The sequence below is a fragment of the Puma concolor genome, chromosome B4 (assembly GCF_028749965.1).
Source record: "Puma concolor isolate L17-30 chromosome B4, mPumCon1.1.hap2, whole genome shotgun sequence".
In the NCBI taxonomy this organism is placed as follows: Eukaryota; Metazoa; Chordata; class Mammalia; order Carnivora; family Felidae; genus Puma; species Puma concolor.
Window position 1 is genome coordinate 126,583,423 of NC_141673.1, and position 17,953 is coordinate 126,601,375.

Sequence of the window (17,953 nt, forward strand, 5' to 3'; positions counted from 1 at the left end):
TTAATGATGGAATCCTTTTGACTTGTAAATGTCTTTAACCTAAACAATTGTATTCACTAAAGCATTACATTTTTAAAAAATACTGCTTACAAAACATGTCCTGATAAATAAAAATTTGTTACCCAGTACCAATATCTTTTTTAATTTTGAGATGTTAAAATATATTTAAAATTTAGCAATTGTATGATACAAAATCAACATAAAAATCTGCTGTGTTTCTGTACCCAAATAATGAACACTCTGAAAAGGAAGGATATTAAGAAAACAATTCCAGGAGCGCCTGGGTGGCTCAGTCAATTACGTTTCTGACTTCAGCTCAGGTCATGATCTCATGGTCCTTGGGTTCAAGCCCTGCGTCGGGCTCCGTGCTGACAGCTCAGAGCCTGGAGCCTACTTTGGATTCTATGTCTCCCTCTCTCTGCCCCTCTCCTGCTTGGGTTCTGTCTCTCATGCTCTCAAAAATAAGTAAACATAAAAAAACTTTTTTAAATAAAACAATTCCACCTGCAATATATCATCAAAAATAATAAAATACTTTGTAATAAACTTCACCAAGAAGACACAAATAAAGGGAAAGATGTCCTATGTTCATGGATTGGAAGACTTAATATTGGTTAGATATCAATACCAGGTAAAGTGATCTACAGATTTAATGCAATTCCTATCAAAATCTTTATGATTTTTTAATAGAAATAGAAAAATCTATCTTAAAACTCATATAAGATCTCAAGAGACCCTGAATAGTCAAAACAATCCTGAAAAAGAACAAAGTTGGAGGTCTCACACTTTCTGATGTCAAAATTAACTACAAAGCTACAACAATCAAGAGTCTAGTCCTGGCATAAAGACACACTATAGACCAATGGAATACAATAGAGAAACCAGAAATAAATTCTTGCATACATAGGCAATTTTGACAAGAGTGCCAAATCTATTCTTTCAGAACAGTCCTTTCAACATAAGGTATTGGGAAAATACCACATGCAAAAGAATGAAGTTGGACTCTAACCTTATACCCTATACCAAATGAACTCCAAACAGATAAAAGACCTAAATGTAAGACTTAAAACTGTAAAACATTTAGGAGAAAACATAGTGAGAAATCTTCATGAGAGTGGATTTGGCAATGATTTCTTGGGTATGTCTTTAAAAGCTCAGGCAAGAAAACAAAAGAAAACAACAGATTAAATTTGGGTCTACCAACATGTAAAACTTTTATGCATCAAAGGACATTACAAACAGAGTGAAAAGGCAATCCACGGAACGGGAGGAAACATCTGTAAGTCATTTATCTGATAAGGGATTGATATACAGAATATATAAAGAACTCCTACAACTCACACTCACACGAAAATCTAAACAGAATGATCCAAGGACTTTAATATGCATCTCTCCAAAGAAAATATACCAATGCTCAATAAGCACATGAAAAGATGGTAAAGAACATCACTGAACATTCAGGAAATACAAACAAAAACAACAATGAGATACCACTTCACATCCATTAGGATTGTTATTTTCAAAATGACAGGCTAGGGGCGCCTGGGTGGCGCAGTCGGTTGAGCGTCCGACTTCAGCCAGGTCACGATCTCGCGGTCCGGGAGTTCGAGCCCCGCGTCAGGCTCTGGGCTGATGGCTCAGAGCCTGGAGCCTGTTTCCAATTCTGTGTCTCCCTCTCTCTCTGCCCCTCCCCCGTTCATGCTCTGTCTCTCTCTGTCCCAAAAATAAATAAACGTTGAAAAAAAAATTTTTTTTCAAAATGACAGGCTATAACAAGTGTTGGTGATGATGCAGAGAAAGAGGGTGGGTAAAATGATGCAGCCACTATGGAAAACAAGTAATTGAAAATAGACACTCTATGATTCCGCAACTCTATTTTGGGATATACACATAAAAGAATTGAAAGCAGGGACTTCAAGATATATTTGTATACCCATGTTCACAGCAGCATTATTCACAATAGCCAAAAGGTGAAAGCCACTCAATGTCTACTGATGGATAACTGAATAAGCAAAGTGTTGTACAGACACAAATAGAATGTTATCCAGCATTAAAAAGGAAGGAAATTCTGACACATGCTGACACGGATCAACCTCAAGGACCTTATGCTAAGTAAAATCAAACAGTCACAAAAAGACAAATACTGTGTGATTCCACTTATATAAGGTACCTAGGGTAGTCAAATTCAGAGAGACAGAAGGTAAAAAGGTGATTGCCAGAAACTAGGGGTCAGGACAGTGGGGGGTTAGTGCTTCATGAGTATGGACCTTCAGTTTGGGAAGATGAGAAAAGTTCTATAAATGGATAGTGGTGATGGATGCACAAGAATGTGAATATACTTAATGTCATTAAGCTCTACACCTCAAATGGTTAAAAGAGTAAATTTCTTGTTTTGTATCTTTTACCATAATAAACACCACACATGCACAAACAACACACACATACTCCAAGCTCTGTTTTGATTAACTCTAGCTTATTATAATAACACAATAAGCAGCATTCAATTACATCCAAGAACGTAGGTGATAGGAAGAGGGTCATTCACTGCCCGGTAAGGATTCATTATCATCACTTTGCAGTGAGAAACACGTATTATGTTTAGACCTCAAAGTCCTGGAGCATAGATGTTATGGATTGAATGTTTTCTTTCCCTCAAAATTTGTATGTTGAAACCCTATGCCCCAGTGTGATGGTATTAGGAACTGGTGCCTTAGATGAGGTCATGGGAACAAAGCCATTTGGGATGAGTGCCCTTATTAGAGTCCTTTTTTTAGAGTCTGAAGTGTGGCTTACTTTGAATTTCTTTGTGATTGTCAGCTATAACATGATGGAGGGAAGTCTAAGTTTCTTTTCCTTAAAGCAACCTGGCTGTTTCCTGGCTATAACTGGTTGGGGAAGATTGCCTATCCACAGAATGAGGTTTTCTCAACTACAAAATCTCAGGAGGGTTTGCTGGAGTTCTCCTTCTACAATGTTCTGGAGAATGAAAATTTTCTCCGGAGTATTTGCAGAAAAATCTCATATCAATTCGTGCCTTTAACAGTCTCCTAAGACTTGATTCAATAAAAGTTGGTGTGTGGTTTCAACCTAATCTATCCTTCTGTCCATTATGTTTTCTCTTTTGTTTTTTTGAATTCATTTTCTTAGTCATTTCTTTGACAGCAATATAAAGGAGGAGGCTAGAAGTATGTTTTATTTTCTGGGCAGAAGACATGAACAGAGATTTTTCTAAAGAAGACATCAAGATGGCCAAGAGACACAGGAAAAGATCCTCAACATCACTGTCATCAGGGAAATGCAAATCAAAACCACAGTGAGGTATCACCTCACACCTGTCAGAATGGCCAAAATCAAAAACACAAGAAACAACAAGTGTTGGTGATGGGAAGAAAAAGGAACCTTCATGCACTGTTGGTGGGAATGCAAACTGGTACAGTCACTATGGAAAACAATATGGAAGTTCCTCAAAAAACTAAAAATAGAATTACCATATGATCCAATATCCCACTACTGGGTATTTATCCAAAGAACACCCCCGTGTTTATTGCAGCACTATAAACAATAGCCAAATTATGGAAGCAACTCATCGATTGATAGATGAATGGGTAAAGAAGAGGTGGAATATCACTGGATATCAATGGAATATCACTCAGCCACAAAAAATAATGAAATCTTGCCATTTGCAATAACATGGATGGATCCTAGAGAGTATATGCTGATAGAAATAAATCAGAGACCAATACCACAGGATTTTACTCACATGTGGCATTTAAGAAACAAAACAGGGGCGCCTGGGTGGCGCAGTCGGTTAAGCGTCCGACTTCAGCCAGGTCACGATCTCGCGGTCCGTGGGTTCGAGCCCCGCGTCAGGCTATGGGCTGATGGCTCAGAGCCTGGAGCCTGTTTCTGATTCTGTGTCTCCCTCTCTCTCTGCCCCTCCCCCGTTCATGCTCTGTCTCTCTCTGTCCCAAAAATAAATAAACGTTGAAAAAAAAAATTAAAAAAAAAAAAAAAAAAGAAACAAAACAAATGAACACAAAAAAGAGACAACCAAAAAAACAGACTCTTAAACAGAGAGAGGGAATGATGGTTACCCGGGGGGAGGTGGGTGAGGGGATGGGGGAAATAGGTGGTGGGGATTAAGTGCACTTGTGATGAATACTGGGTGATGTATGGAATTGCTGAATCACCATATTGTACACCTGAAACTAATATAACACTGTATGCTAATTGTACTGGAATTTAAAAAAAATTCCAGGGGTAAAAGCAATGGCCAGAATATTGTCTTGAAATAAAATTCACAAGTTCTATAGGACAAAAAGCCTATAGCCCCATATTTGATTACGAACAGTAACATCCTCAACACAGATTACTGTGTTGACTCAACGATACCTTAAAATTGGGAGATTTGTTCCCACTGACACAAATCTGCTTTGAATGTAGGTCTTTTTAAATTAGTAGCTCTGTTCACAAAACAACTTAATACAGTAGTTGTAATTTTCCTCTGCAAGCAAGAAAGTAAGGACCACAGTCCTCCATGTATCTGGGATCACCAAAGTGAAGGTACCAGAGAGGAGGTCTATCTGAAGGTTATTATTATTTTTTTTAATTCAGCATTAGATATTTTACTTAAATATTTCAATACAGGTATTATAGGCTTCTAATTTCCCAATCTAATCTTCCCAAGGGAATTTATGAAGCAGTTTGCATGGGAAAACAAATGAAAATTTCCTCTTGAAAATTGAGCTGTAGAGCAAAGACCTCATCGTTGTCACACATGATTCAGAGAGACAAAGATGTTACCTGCTTCTAACTTGTCTCTAACAATTCACTTCTTCATTTATTCCTTAGGGGGATGATTCAGTTAGACAAATTCTTAATTATATAGCCCAGGAAAGAGAGTCATTAGCCATCTTTAGTATTTTCCTAAGAAATGGATTACTTTGGAAGATGTGGGTGTGCACAGGTGCATGGTTTGAGAGACTAGCTAGAAGGAAAAAAAAATACAAGGAGCAGAAAAAGGCCAACATTTCTGGTAGTCACATTTTAAAAATTGCAGAGCTCAGCATTTATCAAAATTGGGTTTATTAATCATTTTCTCGGTAGAAAACACCTAAGTGCAGAGTTTGACTGATGTATAAAGGAAGAGAATAAAAGTCTTTCAAAATTGTTGGCAAGAATGATTCATACTTCTTGTTTTGGGGAAGAAATAATTGTGAATGTTAAATTATATTAATTTTGCTGCCTGACGTGGTTTTTAAATGCTTGTCATTTTTCTCCCCCCCCCCAGAGAAAGAGTATTTTAAATGTCAGTTGCATTCACTGATTTCAAGTGCAATATTTGTTGAAAGCTAGTATGTATATCAACGTTATTTTATATGTCTTTCAAACAAAATATCCCCTTTCTATGGATGGATTTTGTTTAAAGGGCATGACACGTAGGTATTCTCAACCTTCAAAGAAACGATAGCTTAATAGTTTTCTTGGAGGGAGCAAGGACTCTTTTATCAGAACCAACTTGGTGATTATCGATTACTGACTGAAGTGCATTGGGCATAACTAGATTTCTCTGAGAAAGCAAGACCCCATCAAAATCAATAAATTGGAGGATAAAGAATAATGAAGAGGAAATAGGATCGGTATCCTAAAAGTGTAGGTTCGTTTTGGTTTAATTTTGTAGTCATGTGATTAAGGAAAGATGAGAAGCCTCGCTAGAAAGGTGGCCGTTTTGTCAGTCAACTTATGTTCTTTTCACCCTTTGTGAAAACTGTTATGAAGCTGTTAAATCTACTGAGCTAAAATAAATGTAGAGAAGCCAATGGATGCTCATCGTCTGATGATCTACAATCCTGTTTATTGACTGGGTTTAATACGTAGATTTTATTTTTGTGTGTTTGGGTACATATTATATATATGTATATATATGTGTGTGTGTGTGTGTGTGTATAGTTAAAAAAAATTTTTTTTAATGTTTATCTATTTTTTTGAGAGAGAGAGAAACAGTGTGAGCAGGGGAAGGGCAGAGAGAGAGGGAGACACAGAATCTGAAGCAGGCTCCAGGCTCTGAACTGTCAGCACAGAGCCCAATGCAGGGCCCGAACTTGTGATTTGTGAGATCATGATCTGAGTTGAAGTCGGATGCCTAACCGGCTGAGCCACCCAGGTGCCGCACATGTATGTATGTATGCATATGTGTGTGTGTGTGTGTATACACATACATACATACATATACACATATATATACATATGTATATCATATACATATGTATGTATGTATGTGTATATATATATATATATATATATATATACACATATATTTAAAGGTTATTTATTTATTTTGAGACAGACAGAGACAGTGTGAATGGGGGAGGGGCGGAGAGAGGGAGAGAGCGAATCCTAAGCAGGCTCTGTGCTCCCAACACAGGGGCCCAATATGGGGTTCAAACCCATGAAACCATGAGGTCGCGACCTGAATGCAAACCAAGTGTCCCACGCTTAATGGATTGAGCCACCCTGGAGCCTCTTGGTATATTTTAAAAGCAGAGGATCTTGGGATAGCTGACTGGCTCAGTCGGTAGAGCACGCGACTCTTAATTTGGGGATGGTGAGTTTGATGAGGCCCACACAGGGCATGGAGCCTATTTAAAAAATTTTTCTTTTTCTTTTTTTTTTTTTTTTCAACATTTATTTATTTTTGGGACAGAGAGAGACAGAGCATGAACGGGAGAGGGGCAGAGAGAGAGGGAGACACAGAATCGGAAACAGGCTCCAGGCTCCGAGCCATCAGCCCAGAGCCTGACGCGGGGCTCGAACTCCCGGACCGCAAGATTGTGACCTGGCTGAAGTCGGACGCTTAACCGACTGCGCCACCCAGGCGCCCCTAAAAATTTTTCTTTTTTAAAGTAGAGGATCTTAAGTTCAAAGGAGTCTTTGCCCTACCTTTCACATCTGGAAATTTGAAAATGTTCCAGGCAAAATCTGGCAGCCATATTGCTTCAAGGAGACATTCACAGAAGTGGGTAGATTCGCAAAGTGCTCTAAGTGACTGCTCTTCAGTCTTGGTGTTTCCTCCCCCATGGTTATATAAGTGAAATCAAGATTGAAGGAACATGAGTAATAATCTTGAACAGGAAGAGAAATTTGAAAAGAGCAACCCCTCAGGGCGCCTGGGTGCCTCAGTCAGTCAAGCATCTGACTCTTGAATTCGGCTCCGGTCATGATCCCAGGGCCGTGGGATGGAGCCCCATCAGGCTCTGTGCTGAGTGTGTAGCCTGCTTAAGATACTCTCTCTCTCTCTCTCAAGAAAAATAAAGAGAAAGAAAAAAGAAAAGAAAAGAAAAAAAAAGAGCAGCTGCTCAAACAAACAAGCAAAAAGTGCAGAGGGGAGGGGAAGAGATCCAGAGAACTGTGTAGTTACGGAGATTTGTAGCCGAGAGGGCTAGAGATAAGGTCTACACTCGACTGGTTGGTCTTGATGCGCACGGAGGGGGCACCTGGGTTTGGTTTCATTTTGTTTGGGCATGAACTGGTGAATTCAGGGCTCCCTTCTCTACTACCTACCTCTAGGAGCTACAGCTTGGATGCTATGAATGTATCGGTTCCTGGGCAGTTGTCCAGTTCTGCCAGTTCCAGGGACATCTCTCGTTACATCTGTGGTGATAGCCCCTTGGGGTTTCCATGGGCTTGTTGTTATGGAAACAGTTTTGCAGGATCTAAAACTTTAGGGAAAAAAAATGCTTCAAGGTCTGAAACCGGTTTCATATCCAGAATAAACCTTTCCTTGCCATGGTGCCTTATGTTCTCTAAAATGGGTTAATTTATGATTTAAATAATAAGTCCTATTTATTAAAAGAAAGTCTCTCTTATCCAAATGACTAAAAAAAAAAAAAAAAAAAAAAAGAATACTTCTGGGGTTGTCTTTTCCTTCTATTTGAGAAAATCTGTAAACTTTAGAGAAGGTGAATATGAGAAATCCTCTAGACCTTTTAGTTCTGAGAATTTTCTTAGAAGGAACTCTCAGTTCCCAAGCAGAACAAGAGAGTCCTACGTTGCTGCCTCTGTTCTCAAGAACATCTCAACCAAGGTTAGTGGCACGGGGATATATTAGTTTTCTCTGGCTGCTGTTAACAAATTACCACTAATCCAGTGATTTAAAATGATACAAGTTTATTATCTTACAGTTGTATGGGTCAGAAATCTGGCACAGGTCTCATGGGGCTAAAATCAAGGTGTTGGTTCCTTCTGGAGGCTCCAGGGGAGAATCTGTTACCTTGTCTTTTCCAACTTCCAGAGGCAACTGGTATTCCTTGTTCCTTGGCTCCTGGCCCCCCTCCTCCAACTCCACACCCGGCAGCTCCAAATCTTTCTGACCCTCCTTCCGCCATCACCGCTCTCTCTGACTATAGCTGGGGAAGGTTTCCTACTTTTAAGGACTCATGTGATTAAAATGTGACCACCCAGATCATCCAGGATAATCTCCCTGTCTCAAAGTCCTAAACCTTAATCACATCTGCAAAGTCTCTTTTGACATGTAAGATAACATATTCACAGGTACCCTAGAATAGGACAAGTATATCTTAGGGAGGAGGGCATTATATGTATAGAGGACAAATCTCATGAAATCTTTGTAGCAAACATGGAAGTACCAAAAAAAACCCCAAAAAAACAAAACAAAAAACAAAACAAACAACAACACAAATCAGTCGATCTGGTTATAAATACAATTTGGATAAAGTGAATAAATAAGATAAATGGACACTAACCTATTAATCCCAGGGATTGCTGACTACATCAGACATTTCTGTTATGTGACACTTCAAATACTCTGTCAAGACCCCACCACTTACTTTCTATAGCCAGGAGAAGACAAAAGGATGAAAGGAAATATCCTGTGCAAACAGTAAGCAGAAAAGCAGATGTGACTTTATTAACATCAGACAAAGGAGGCTGCAAGACAAAGTTTTATCAGAGGTAAAGAGAGGGAACTTTCAGCCTGATAAAAATATCAATTCCATCAGGAAGACAGGACAAACCTAAATACACATGCATGTAATAACAGAGCTTCAAATGCATAAAGCCAAACTGACAAAACCAAGAAAGAAATAGGCAAACCCACATACCTAAGTCTATATTTTTAATGCCACTCCCTCATAATTAACACAAGTAGAGAAAAACAAATCAGTATGAATTTGAAAACATGAATAAAACCATCAACCAGCCTGACTTAACCGACATTCACAGAACTCTAATACCCAACAGTTGCCGTACTTGTGTACTTTCCAAATGCATGTGAGGGCATTTACCAGGATAGACCACTGGGTCATGCAACAAAACTCAAAATATTTCAAAGAACTAAAATAATATAGAGTATATCTGACAATGAAGGATTAAGTTAAAATCAGTAACCAAAAGCTACTTTTACAAGTTACAGATACTGAGAAATCAGGCACCATACTTCTATATAACATGTGCCAAATAAGAAAAAAGTTATGTGAGAAATTGAAAGACATTTCAAGGTGATCAGTATTGAAAACACCACATATGAAAATATATGGGATCCAGCAAAGCAGTGCTTAGAGGAAAATGCTTAGCTTTAAATGCTTAGATCTTCTAATTTAAGAGAAGAAAAGATTTAAAATCAACGATACATCATCCCATCTCACAAAGGAAGAAAATAAACAGAAAGTTAATGCAAAGTGAATAGAAGGAAGGAAATCTTAGAGATAGCAGAGAGAAAATCAGGAGGCAATGGTAGACCATCACTGCTGGCTCTTCCATTGGTAGAATTTGTACTAGCGTTACGGCTACACAATGGAGGAACCCAGGCACATAGCCAGAAACTAGGAGTTTCCTGAAGCATCTCTTGATGCTTCCATGCCTGATGACGATGGTGAACAGGCAACCACAGGAAGCATGACCCAACTAGGATAAAGTAGATCCGTCAGTGAAGATCTGGGCTGCCCTACCAGGAAAGAAATCTGGATCAGCCCAAGTGCTGCCTGAAGGTGAGGAGAATCAAGGTTGGGTGCTAGAAGACAGAGAGGGTTGAATATCAAATAATTGCCACAAGACCAATGGGCGGGTGTCTGGGTGGTTCAGCCAGTTTAGCAACAAACTCTTGATTTTGGCTCAGGTCATGATCTCATGGTTCATGAGATTGAGCCCCACGTGGGGCTGTGTGCTGACAGCGCAGAGCCTACCTGGGAGTCTCTCTCTCCCTCTCTCTCCCTGCCTCCCAAACCGCACCCCCTCCCCTGCCCCATTCACGTTCTGTCTCTCAAAATAAATACAAAAACATTAAAAAAAAAAAAAAAAAAAAGACCAATAGGGTTTGAAGCTTATTCCACTCTCTTGTATTAAGTCTCTGTGGAGTTTTTGGCTGGCCTCCAACCCTGAAGGGACTTCTCATATTCTCTCATCTCTGGTGCTCAGCCACTGCTGCAGAGACCATTTCCAAGGAGGTGTTAGCAAGTTTTGCAGAGAAGCTTTGCTTTAGTCCACACTGCATTTCTCTTTCTCCTGCCCTGGGCTTCTCTAGTGTTTTGGCCTGAGACCATCGCGGGAACTTCCCAGGTGCTCAAGCATGCATAGCCTGAAAGGGGTGTGTGTTGTGGGGGGGGGGGTATATTTGTGGGTCTAGCTTTGAACAACGGGGACAGGAGTCCCCACAGAAGGTCCGCGGTGGTGGGTCCCCATAGTGGTGGTCACGTTAACAAAAACACATCAGTCTATTGACTTTTTGTCATTTTCTGCTTCACTCCACCTGCCCTTCATTCCTCTCCTGGGTTCACCTCCTAGGAGGTGAACTGCCATCACACACGCATGCATCTTCAGTCTCTGCTTGGGGCAAACTCAGCCTAGCACACTGATCTTTCTAAAGGAGCATGAATTTCCTCTGGCCGCCCAGGCCCACATTCATTCTTAAATTTCTTCAGAAACCATTCAATGCCACCAAGAGTTAGTGTGCTTGGATGAGGCAATCCCACTTTGGAGAATTTAGGCTGGCAGATTTCCCTAGTGAAGAATTTCTGCTTTGCTGACTTCATTGCTAATGGCCCCATTTTTGCCCCTAGTTCCTTTTCTTCTGGGATTTGAAAGAACACGCCCAATTTCTTTGAAACAAACAAGCAAGGCAAAAATGTAGCTAATCTTTCCACATTAGCCCAACTGAGAAGGTGCCTGGTAAATTTCCAGCGTTTAGTAAATAACCAGTGTATGGAAGGATTCCTGCCCCCTTCCCCCCCACCGCCCTTACCCTTTACTTACTGTCGTTTTTTTTCTTTCCTGTTTTACACAGTCTTGAAAACTTGTTTTCTTCCCTTTAAATGACAAAAGACTATTTTCTCTGGCACAGCCCCAGCTCACAGAAACAGTTAAAGTTGCTGCTATGTGAAAGAGTCCTATTTGTTTAGAAGTTACTCAAAAGGCCGTGAGAGCAGGCGACCTGGATTATAGCAAGTCGCCCCAGGAAACTCCAGAGTATTTTCTTTGCTGTCTTTTTGCCAGGATGCCGGTTTTCCCTTGGCCGATAGTAATTTGCAACAAGGTCAAGATTCATTCTAGTTGGAATCTCATAGGATATCTGCCACATCTCTTACAAGCAATTGCCTAACCTTGCAAGACCAGGAAGAGAAACCCTAAGGGGAAATGATGTACCCAGCTTAGGGTTCTACGGGACAAATGGCTCTTGATAATGTCCTCAGGTCCATTTTGGGAGATCAGACTCACGAACAAAGAGAAAGCATTAACTAGATAGATAGATTAACTAGATACGTATCCATCAGAGTTGAAGAGAGGTACAGACTTGAAAAAAAAAAAAAAAGCAAACCGGAATAACTAAATAATACAGCAAATGCCCAATTCAGTCATAAAGGGAAAGGAAGTTAGAAGCAGAAAACTGACCGTCAGGAGATCCAAGAGTGAATTTCAGGACTGATATACAGGCATTTTACACAAAAAGTAGCTCACAACATTCAATGATGAGTGACAGTGTGCTTTTGAAGTCATCACTCAAGGCTAGCAACCCAGACTTCTCGAACTGGAAGGATCATGAGATTCTGTCATACTGACCACGGCTTGAGGATTGGGGTTCGGAAGAGGTGGGTTGAACTTGCCCCACAAGTCTGTCTTCATCATCAAGATTAGGAAATTCCCTGAGTATCGTAAATTACATGTAAGAACGTTTCTAAACACGGAAGTACCCTTTGGTATTGACCTCATCTCTCTGAATCTCATAAGAATTAAGAAAAACAACCAAAAAGTCAAACGTATTTAGACTGGGGTTTAAAATGGTTGTGTTCACTTGAAGAGTCCCCTTATCGAATTCTTCAAGATCGTTCGTTTTACTTTTCTGCTCCAGGATACAGGCCATCACATAATTTTACTTCCATTTGGATTTGCTTTGTATTGGTTTTCACTCTTAAGTATTTCTTTTACTCATGTATGTCATTTTTATTCGCATTATTCCAACACATAAGAAAGGATAGGTTCATTTTTTTGTTTTGTTTTGTTTTGTTTTTAAGTAGGCTTCATACTCGTTGCAAAGCCCAACGCGGGGCCTGAACTCACAACCCTGAGATCAAGACCTGAGCTGAGATCAAGAGTTGGATGCTCAACTGACTGAGCCACCCAGATGCCCCAAGAAGGGATAGTATTATCCACCTTAATACATTTAAGTCATAAAAAGTCCAGTAGAGGGTGACCTTAAAAAGTCTGGTTTACTTTGCAGTTTCCAGAAGCAAAACAGGGTGAAATTTCCAGCTGTAATTCCTTTATCAGATTTCTGAGGATGAAAAGTGATGAGTGAGTCACCGTTAGCATTAGCAAGGCCCTCTCGAAGAAATGCATGTTGCAACGTTAGAGACTCAACACTATAACCTTTCTCATTTCACCAGTCTGATAGCCCTTCAGCAATCAAAACTTAAATCATTATTTTTAAAAATTACCATTGGTCGGGCACCTGGGTGGTTCAGGTGGTTGAGCACCTACTCTTGATTTCAGTTCAGGTCATGATCTCAGGGTCATGGGATTGAGCCTCAAGTTGGACTTCAGGCTGGGCATGGAACCTGCTTAAGATTCTCTCCCTCTGTCTCCCCTCTCCCTCACTCATGTGCTCTCTCTCTCTCTCTCTCTCTAAAAAACAAAACAACCCAAACTATACTTGGTTAATTAAACCAAACAGCTCATTAATTAATGACAAATTCGGACGAACTGTTTTCCAATGTATAAACAAAATAGCCGGCTGTTTCACAGAACTTTCCATTTATCAGCTAGAAGGACAGGCCTCATACAGAGATGCAAAGCTAGAGCAGGATGAACTGATGATCACTTTTTGGCAATTTTAAAGGTTTCGTTCATTCCACTTAAATTCACTAAAAGGATGTCAATATTTTCTGTATCTCAAATTATGTTTCCTCTGCCTACAATTTACTTTCTTGGATTACACAGACTATTTCCTTAGCCTTTTATATTTTTAAACATATCCTTCTTCCCCTCTCCCCATCTATCCTTCCATTTTATGGCTTTGTCTCTGTTTCACATTTTCAGAGTTTAGACAAACAAAATAGAAAAGCCACAATTCTTACCATTTCCACCAAGGATAAGTATAAGAACATCCCCGCAGTAACTGTTAAGATCCAGTTCTGCACACACGGATCAGCTGATACGGAGAGACCAACGTATAGTCCTATGAAGGCAGTTAGCGCGCTTATAAAATTCATAAGGATGGCAATCTTAATGGGAAGTCCAGAGCTTAAGAGCACAGCAAAGTCTCCTGAAATTTAAGGGCACAAGAAAATATAATCATTATTTAACTGAGGATGCCTCTGGTAGAGGAATGTGCTATTAGGTTGTTCCAAATTGCAGCAACTGGGACCGATTTTACAAGTAAAGTTGACTGACCAGTTTAACAAAGCCCTTGCCTATAGTTCTCTGGGATTCGTAGCCTTCTCATTACACTATTAGGAAGTTACATTTCCAGAGCTGTCTTCCTTTTCTGTTCCCGAAGATCGCATATACCAAGAGAACTGTGACATATTTATTCTTCAGTTCCCAATGCCCTGTGACATTTTCAACTTAGATAAATGCAGAATAAAGCACTTGCTGTTCCAGGGTTTTTAAACCTTTTTGCCTGGAAACTTGCCAGGCTAAATCACGTTATGTCGGCTTTTCTTATTTGCTTATGTAAGAACTGCTATGGAGAGAAAACTGCTTAATAGGAGATTTAAAAATCATTGCCAAAGTTGGTTAGGAAAACAAATTTTTCCTTTAGAAAATGTTTTACTGCCTTGATGACTATAGAAACATGACCTTATTCTCTCCACACCTTTCCTCTCAATGAAGAATCACCTTTAAAAAAAAATTTTTTTTAACGTTTATTTATTATTGAGAGACACAGAGCATGAGCAGGGGAGGGGTCGAGAGATGGAGAGACACAGAATCTGAAACAGGCTCCAGGCTCTGAGCTGTCAGCACAGAGCCCGACGCGGGGCTCGAACCCACAGACCGTGAGATCATGACCTGAGCCGAAGTCGGACGCTTAACTGACTGAGCCACCCAGGCGCCCCAGAAGAATCACCTTTGAATCTGAGAGCCTCTAGTTCTTAGTCTGAGAGATAGGGAAGAGGCTGAAAATTCAATGAATAGTCTGGGGACTCAGTTTCTTAGTTCCACGGCATAACTGGTCCTATGAAAGGGTCTTAAACCGTCGTTGCTGGCCTGCCCCAGACTGTCTGACTCCTCTGTGGTTTTATTATAATAGTGAGTGGGGCGCCTGGGGGGCTCAGTCAGTTAAGCATCTGACTTCAGCTCAGGTCATGATCTCCCGGGTTCACAGGCTCGAGCCCCCTGTTGCCTCTGTGCTGACAACTCAGAACCTCGAGCCTGCTTCAGATTCTGCGTCTTCCTCTCTCTCTGCCCCTCCCTCACTCGCACCCTGTCTCTCTCTCAAAAATAAACTACCACTAAAAAAATAGCAGTGAAAAGCAGGACCATGCTATATGGCACCCAGACCAGGGACATTTTAGTGGATTCAGGAAGGGCCTTGGATAAACTGCTCTAAGAAGGACCGGTGACAGAATTATGGGCAGTGGACACTGAACACCAGAGGTCCCGGTGGCCCAAGGGGACAATGTAGACCCGGAAATGGGGGCAGCGAGACAGGCAAGAGCCCCCTCGCTAGGGCACATGTGTGCCGGGGTCAGCCTCTGCTCTTTCTGGGCCTGTTTCTGAAACCTCTATTCTGTCTCTTCTCGCTTCCTGGGAGGCAGAATTTGAATTACGGGGCTATTAAGATTATCCAGAAAAAGAGCCTCATGTGCCTCTGCCACCATACGGCTGTCATTTCAATTTTATGCTTGGCCTTAGACATTTTATATAAATCAAGTTGATGAAACCACGGTTTGGCCTTAATTTAAATGTTATTTTATCTCATTGGTCTGTTTGCTGACATAATGGGTAAAGTTCCCCTCGTAATGTTTTTCCCACATTTAATACACAGATTTTAAAGCCTTTGCCAAGGCCTTTAACGGCGAGGTTTCTCTGAGTGACTTTCTCCCATATAGAACTCTCCAGAATCCAAAAAGAGTGACTTATGACCCTGGGAAACATCATAAAGAGTCTAGCTGAATTTTCTCCCAAGGTACAGCATTTTTTTTTTTTTTTTCGAGTTGTGCTATTCTTACCGTTTAAATAGATTGTGAACAGAAAGTATTCATCTTTCAATGGTGCGCTGGAAAAAGACACCTCGAGGCCATAGCTAGAAATAACACTACGGCGTTCTCAACAAGCAGGAAACAGGGCCCCTACTATGTGACTTACCCATTTCATGTGGAATTTCATGACACAAGATGGCGAGTGTTGTGGTGGCTCCCGACTCAGATGATGATGAGAAGGCAGCTCCTATCACGAGGCCATCTGCAAAATTATGCAGGCTGTCCCCAACCAGTATCATGATTGCTAACAAGCTAATGGTTTTGCCTAAAGGACCAAACAAAGGTGTGAGAAAGCATTCACAGGGCACTAGATATTTCATGGAACCCTTCACACACGACCACCTTTCCCTTCCATCCTGTCGTTCTCAGTACGTGGGCTGTCGAAGCGAGCACAACCCTTGACATTCTTAGACTGCCTCAAATTAAGCGGCCCCACTTTCTTTCCGCATTCCAAATAAGTCAGGACTGGAGATGCCAATCTGGTAAGGGACACATTTGGCTGCGTGGCCATTGTTTTTCTAACAGATCTGACTAGTCATGAGATAAATTAGGCCCTGGCATTCACTATTCTCTCACCTTGTTCAGCTAACCCCAAAGAAAAAGAAAAATAAAAATGTTGCTATAACCTTCCCAAATCCCACCAATGACCTTTCCATGTGCGTCTTCTGCAAAGCACTTTAAAATAATTTAAGACCCTCCTTGCAGAATGTCATTAAAATGGAGGCTGTTTTCCAAAACTATCTCCTCTGGGTCAGACTGTTCCTGGCGCCTATCTGCTGGAGCACACTTTTGCCATTTTCTGCTCCTTGCTCCCCTTTCTGGTTGGCGCTCACGACCGTCCCAAGTTCTCTGGTTCACTTTCCAGCTCTGTGACCATGACAGAACCACTATCGACTCGGCTGGCCCCCAAATTAGCTTTGGAACAATTAGCTAATGTTCTTGTCTTTCTGGAAAGTAACTTTCAGTACTCGACCAGCTGGACATTGAACAAAATAAAGAGAAGCTGCTTTCATGGGATTGTGTTACATAACACACATTATCTGATTAGTAGAGAGTCAATGAAATAATTAATGAGATATTTTGGATCATAATTGGGTTCAAGTTTCTAATGGACAGAATTCTTTTTTTCAAAAACCTAAAATTGCATATTAGTACAGCCCTGTCATGAAATGGAACAGCTAAGAAATTCAAAAAATACTGGGGGAATAATACTTATTCTGACGGTAAGCCATGTAGGCATACCTTTTGAGAAGAAGGGCCATTTAAATCAATTTCCATGGTCTAAAATTTCACTAATTACTCAGTGGCTCTCCACTGCATGCCTAGAGTAAGAAGTAGGTGTTGCTGCTGTTAGAACCAAACATGATATTCTAACAATTGTACCCTCAGTAAACAGAAAGAGGTTATCTCCTGGTTTCTGTTATGTGGTCTTAGACTACGGGGGCACCGTAGTATACTATGGTTTTCTATTTTGGTTGGGGAATACAGCTTGACTCACTCATTCCACATCCCACACCGTAAGATAAGTAACTTCAGTCAAGTAATCGGCAGATGTAGTCCAGACTATTGGGCAGGAAACGGACTATGGACTGCTGTGCAAAGATGTCTCGCGCATTTCACTTGCAAAAATCCTGCTTTATCTATGGCTATCACTGTTAGACTAACTTGTATCCTTCTTGTGGTTGACTAATTCATTCTATTCTCTGTTAAAAATGAGGAGATTTCAGGCAACTGTCATGAAAACAGAATAAATATCAAATTATTGAATTCAGGGAGTTCTTACTGGCATGGCCTAGAAGCTCTCAACATTTAATAATCCTACCAGGTTGTGTTGCTGTTCCTGCCAATTTTCAGAAATAAAGCTCTTCTTTGTGAAAATAAAATAATTCAAAGCAATACATTTGGCAACATCACAGCACGCAAATAAATTGTGATTTCCAAGTGCTTATATGTAGCTTTGATATGAGTGGCATATACTCAAATGGAAATTTTTTTACTCAGTTTATACTCTGCTAAGAAACAGTGTGGCCTATTTTTGTTGTCTATTATTTTATTTTCTCTGATTATGGGTTTCTAAATGTCAGATCATGGACATGTAATAAACCACAAGGCAAACAGACGTATTTGCATGTAAGCCCCAAGGAACACAATGGTACACATTGTTTAAGGCAACTTAAATATTATTCAGAGGGAGATAAGACAAGCCTTCACTGGTAATCTAATGTACTTATTACAGAATTATC

At 40.4% G+C, this 17,953-nt stretch overlaps 1 protein-coding gene across 6 annotated transcripts in view; it reads right to left on the bottom strand.

Annotated features, from left to right (window-relative positions):
* The window catches only part of SLC39A12 (solute carrier family 39 member 12), an 86,305-nt gene that overhangs the window by 20,558 nt on the left and 47,794 nt on the right, over positions 1-17,953 (bottom strand). For 4 of the 6 annotated variants that reach the window (XM_086714826.1, XM_086714824.1, XM_086714825.1 and 1 more), the window contains 2 exons: positions 15,817-15,975; positions 13,584-13,771 (listed from right to left, as the gene is read on the bottom strand). In XM_086714826.1, the coding sequence (XP_086570952.1) occupies positions 13,584-13,771; positions 15,817-15,975 (347 nt within the window). The remainder of the gene's footprint in view (positions 1-13,583; positions 13,772-15,816; positions 15,976-17,953) is intronic. The other 2 variants (XM_086714827.1, XM_086714829.1) reach the window with 1 other exon arrangement.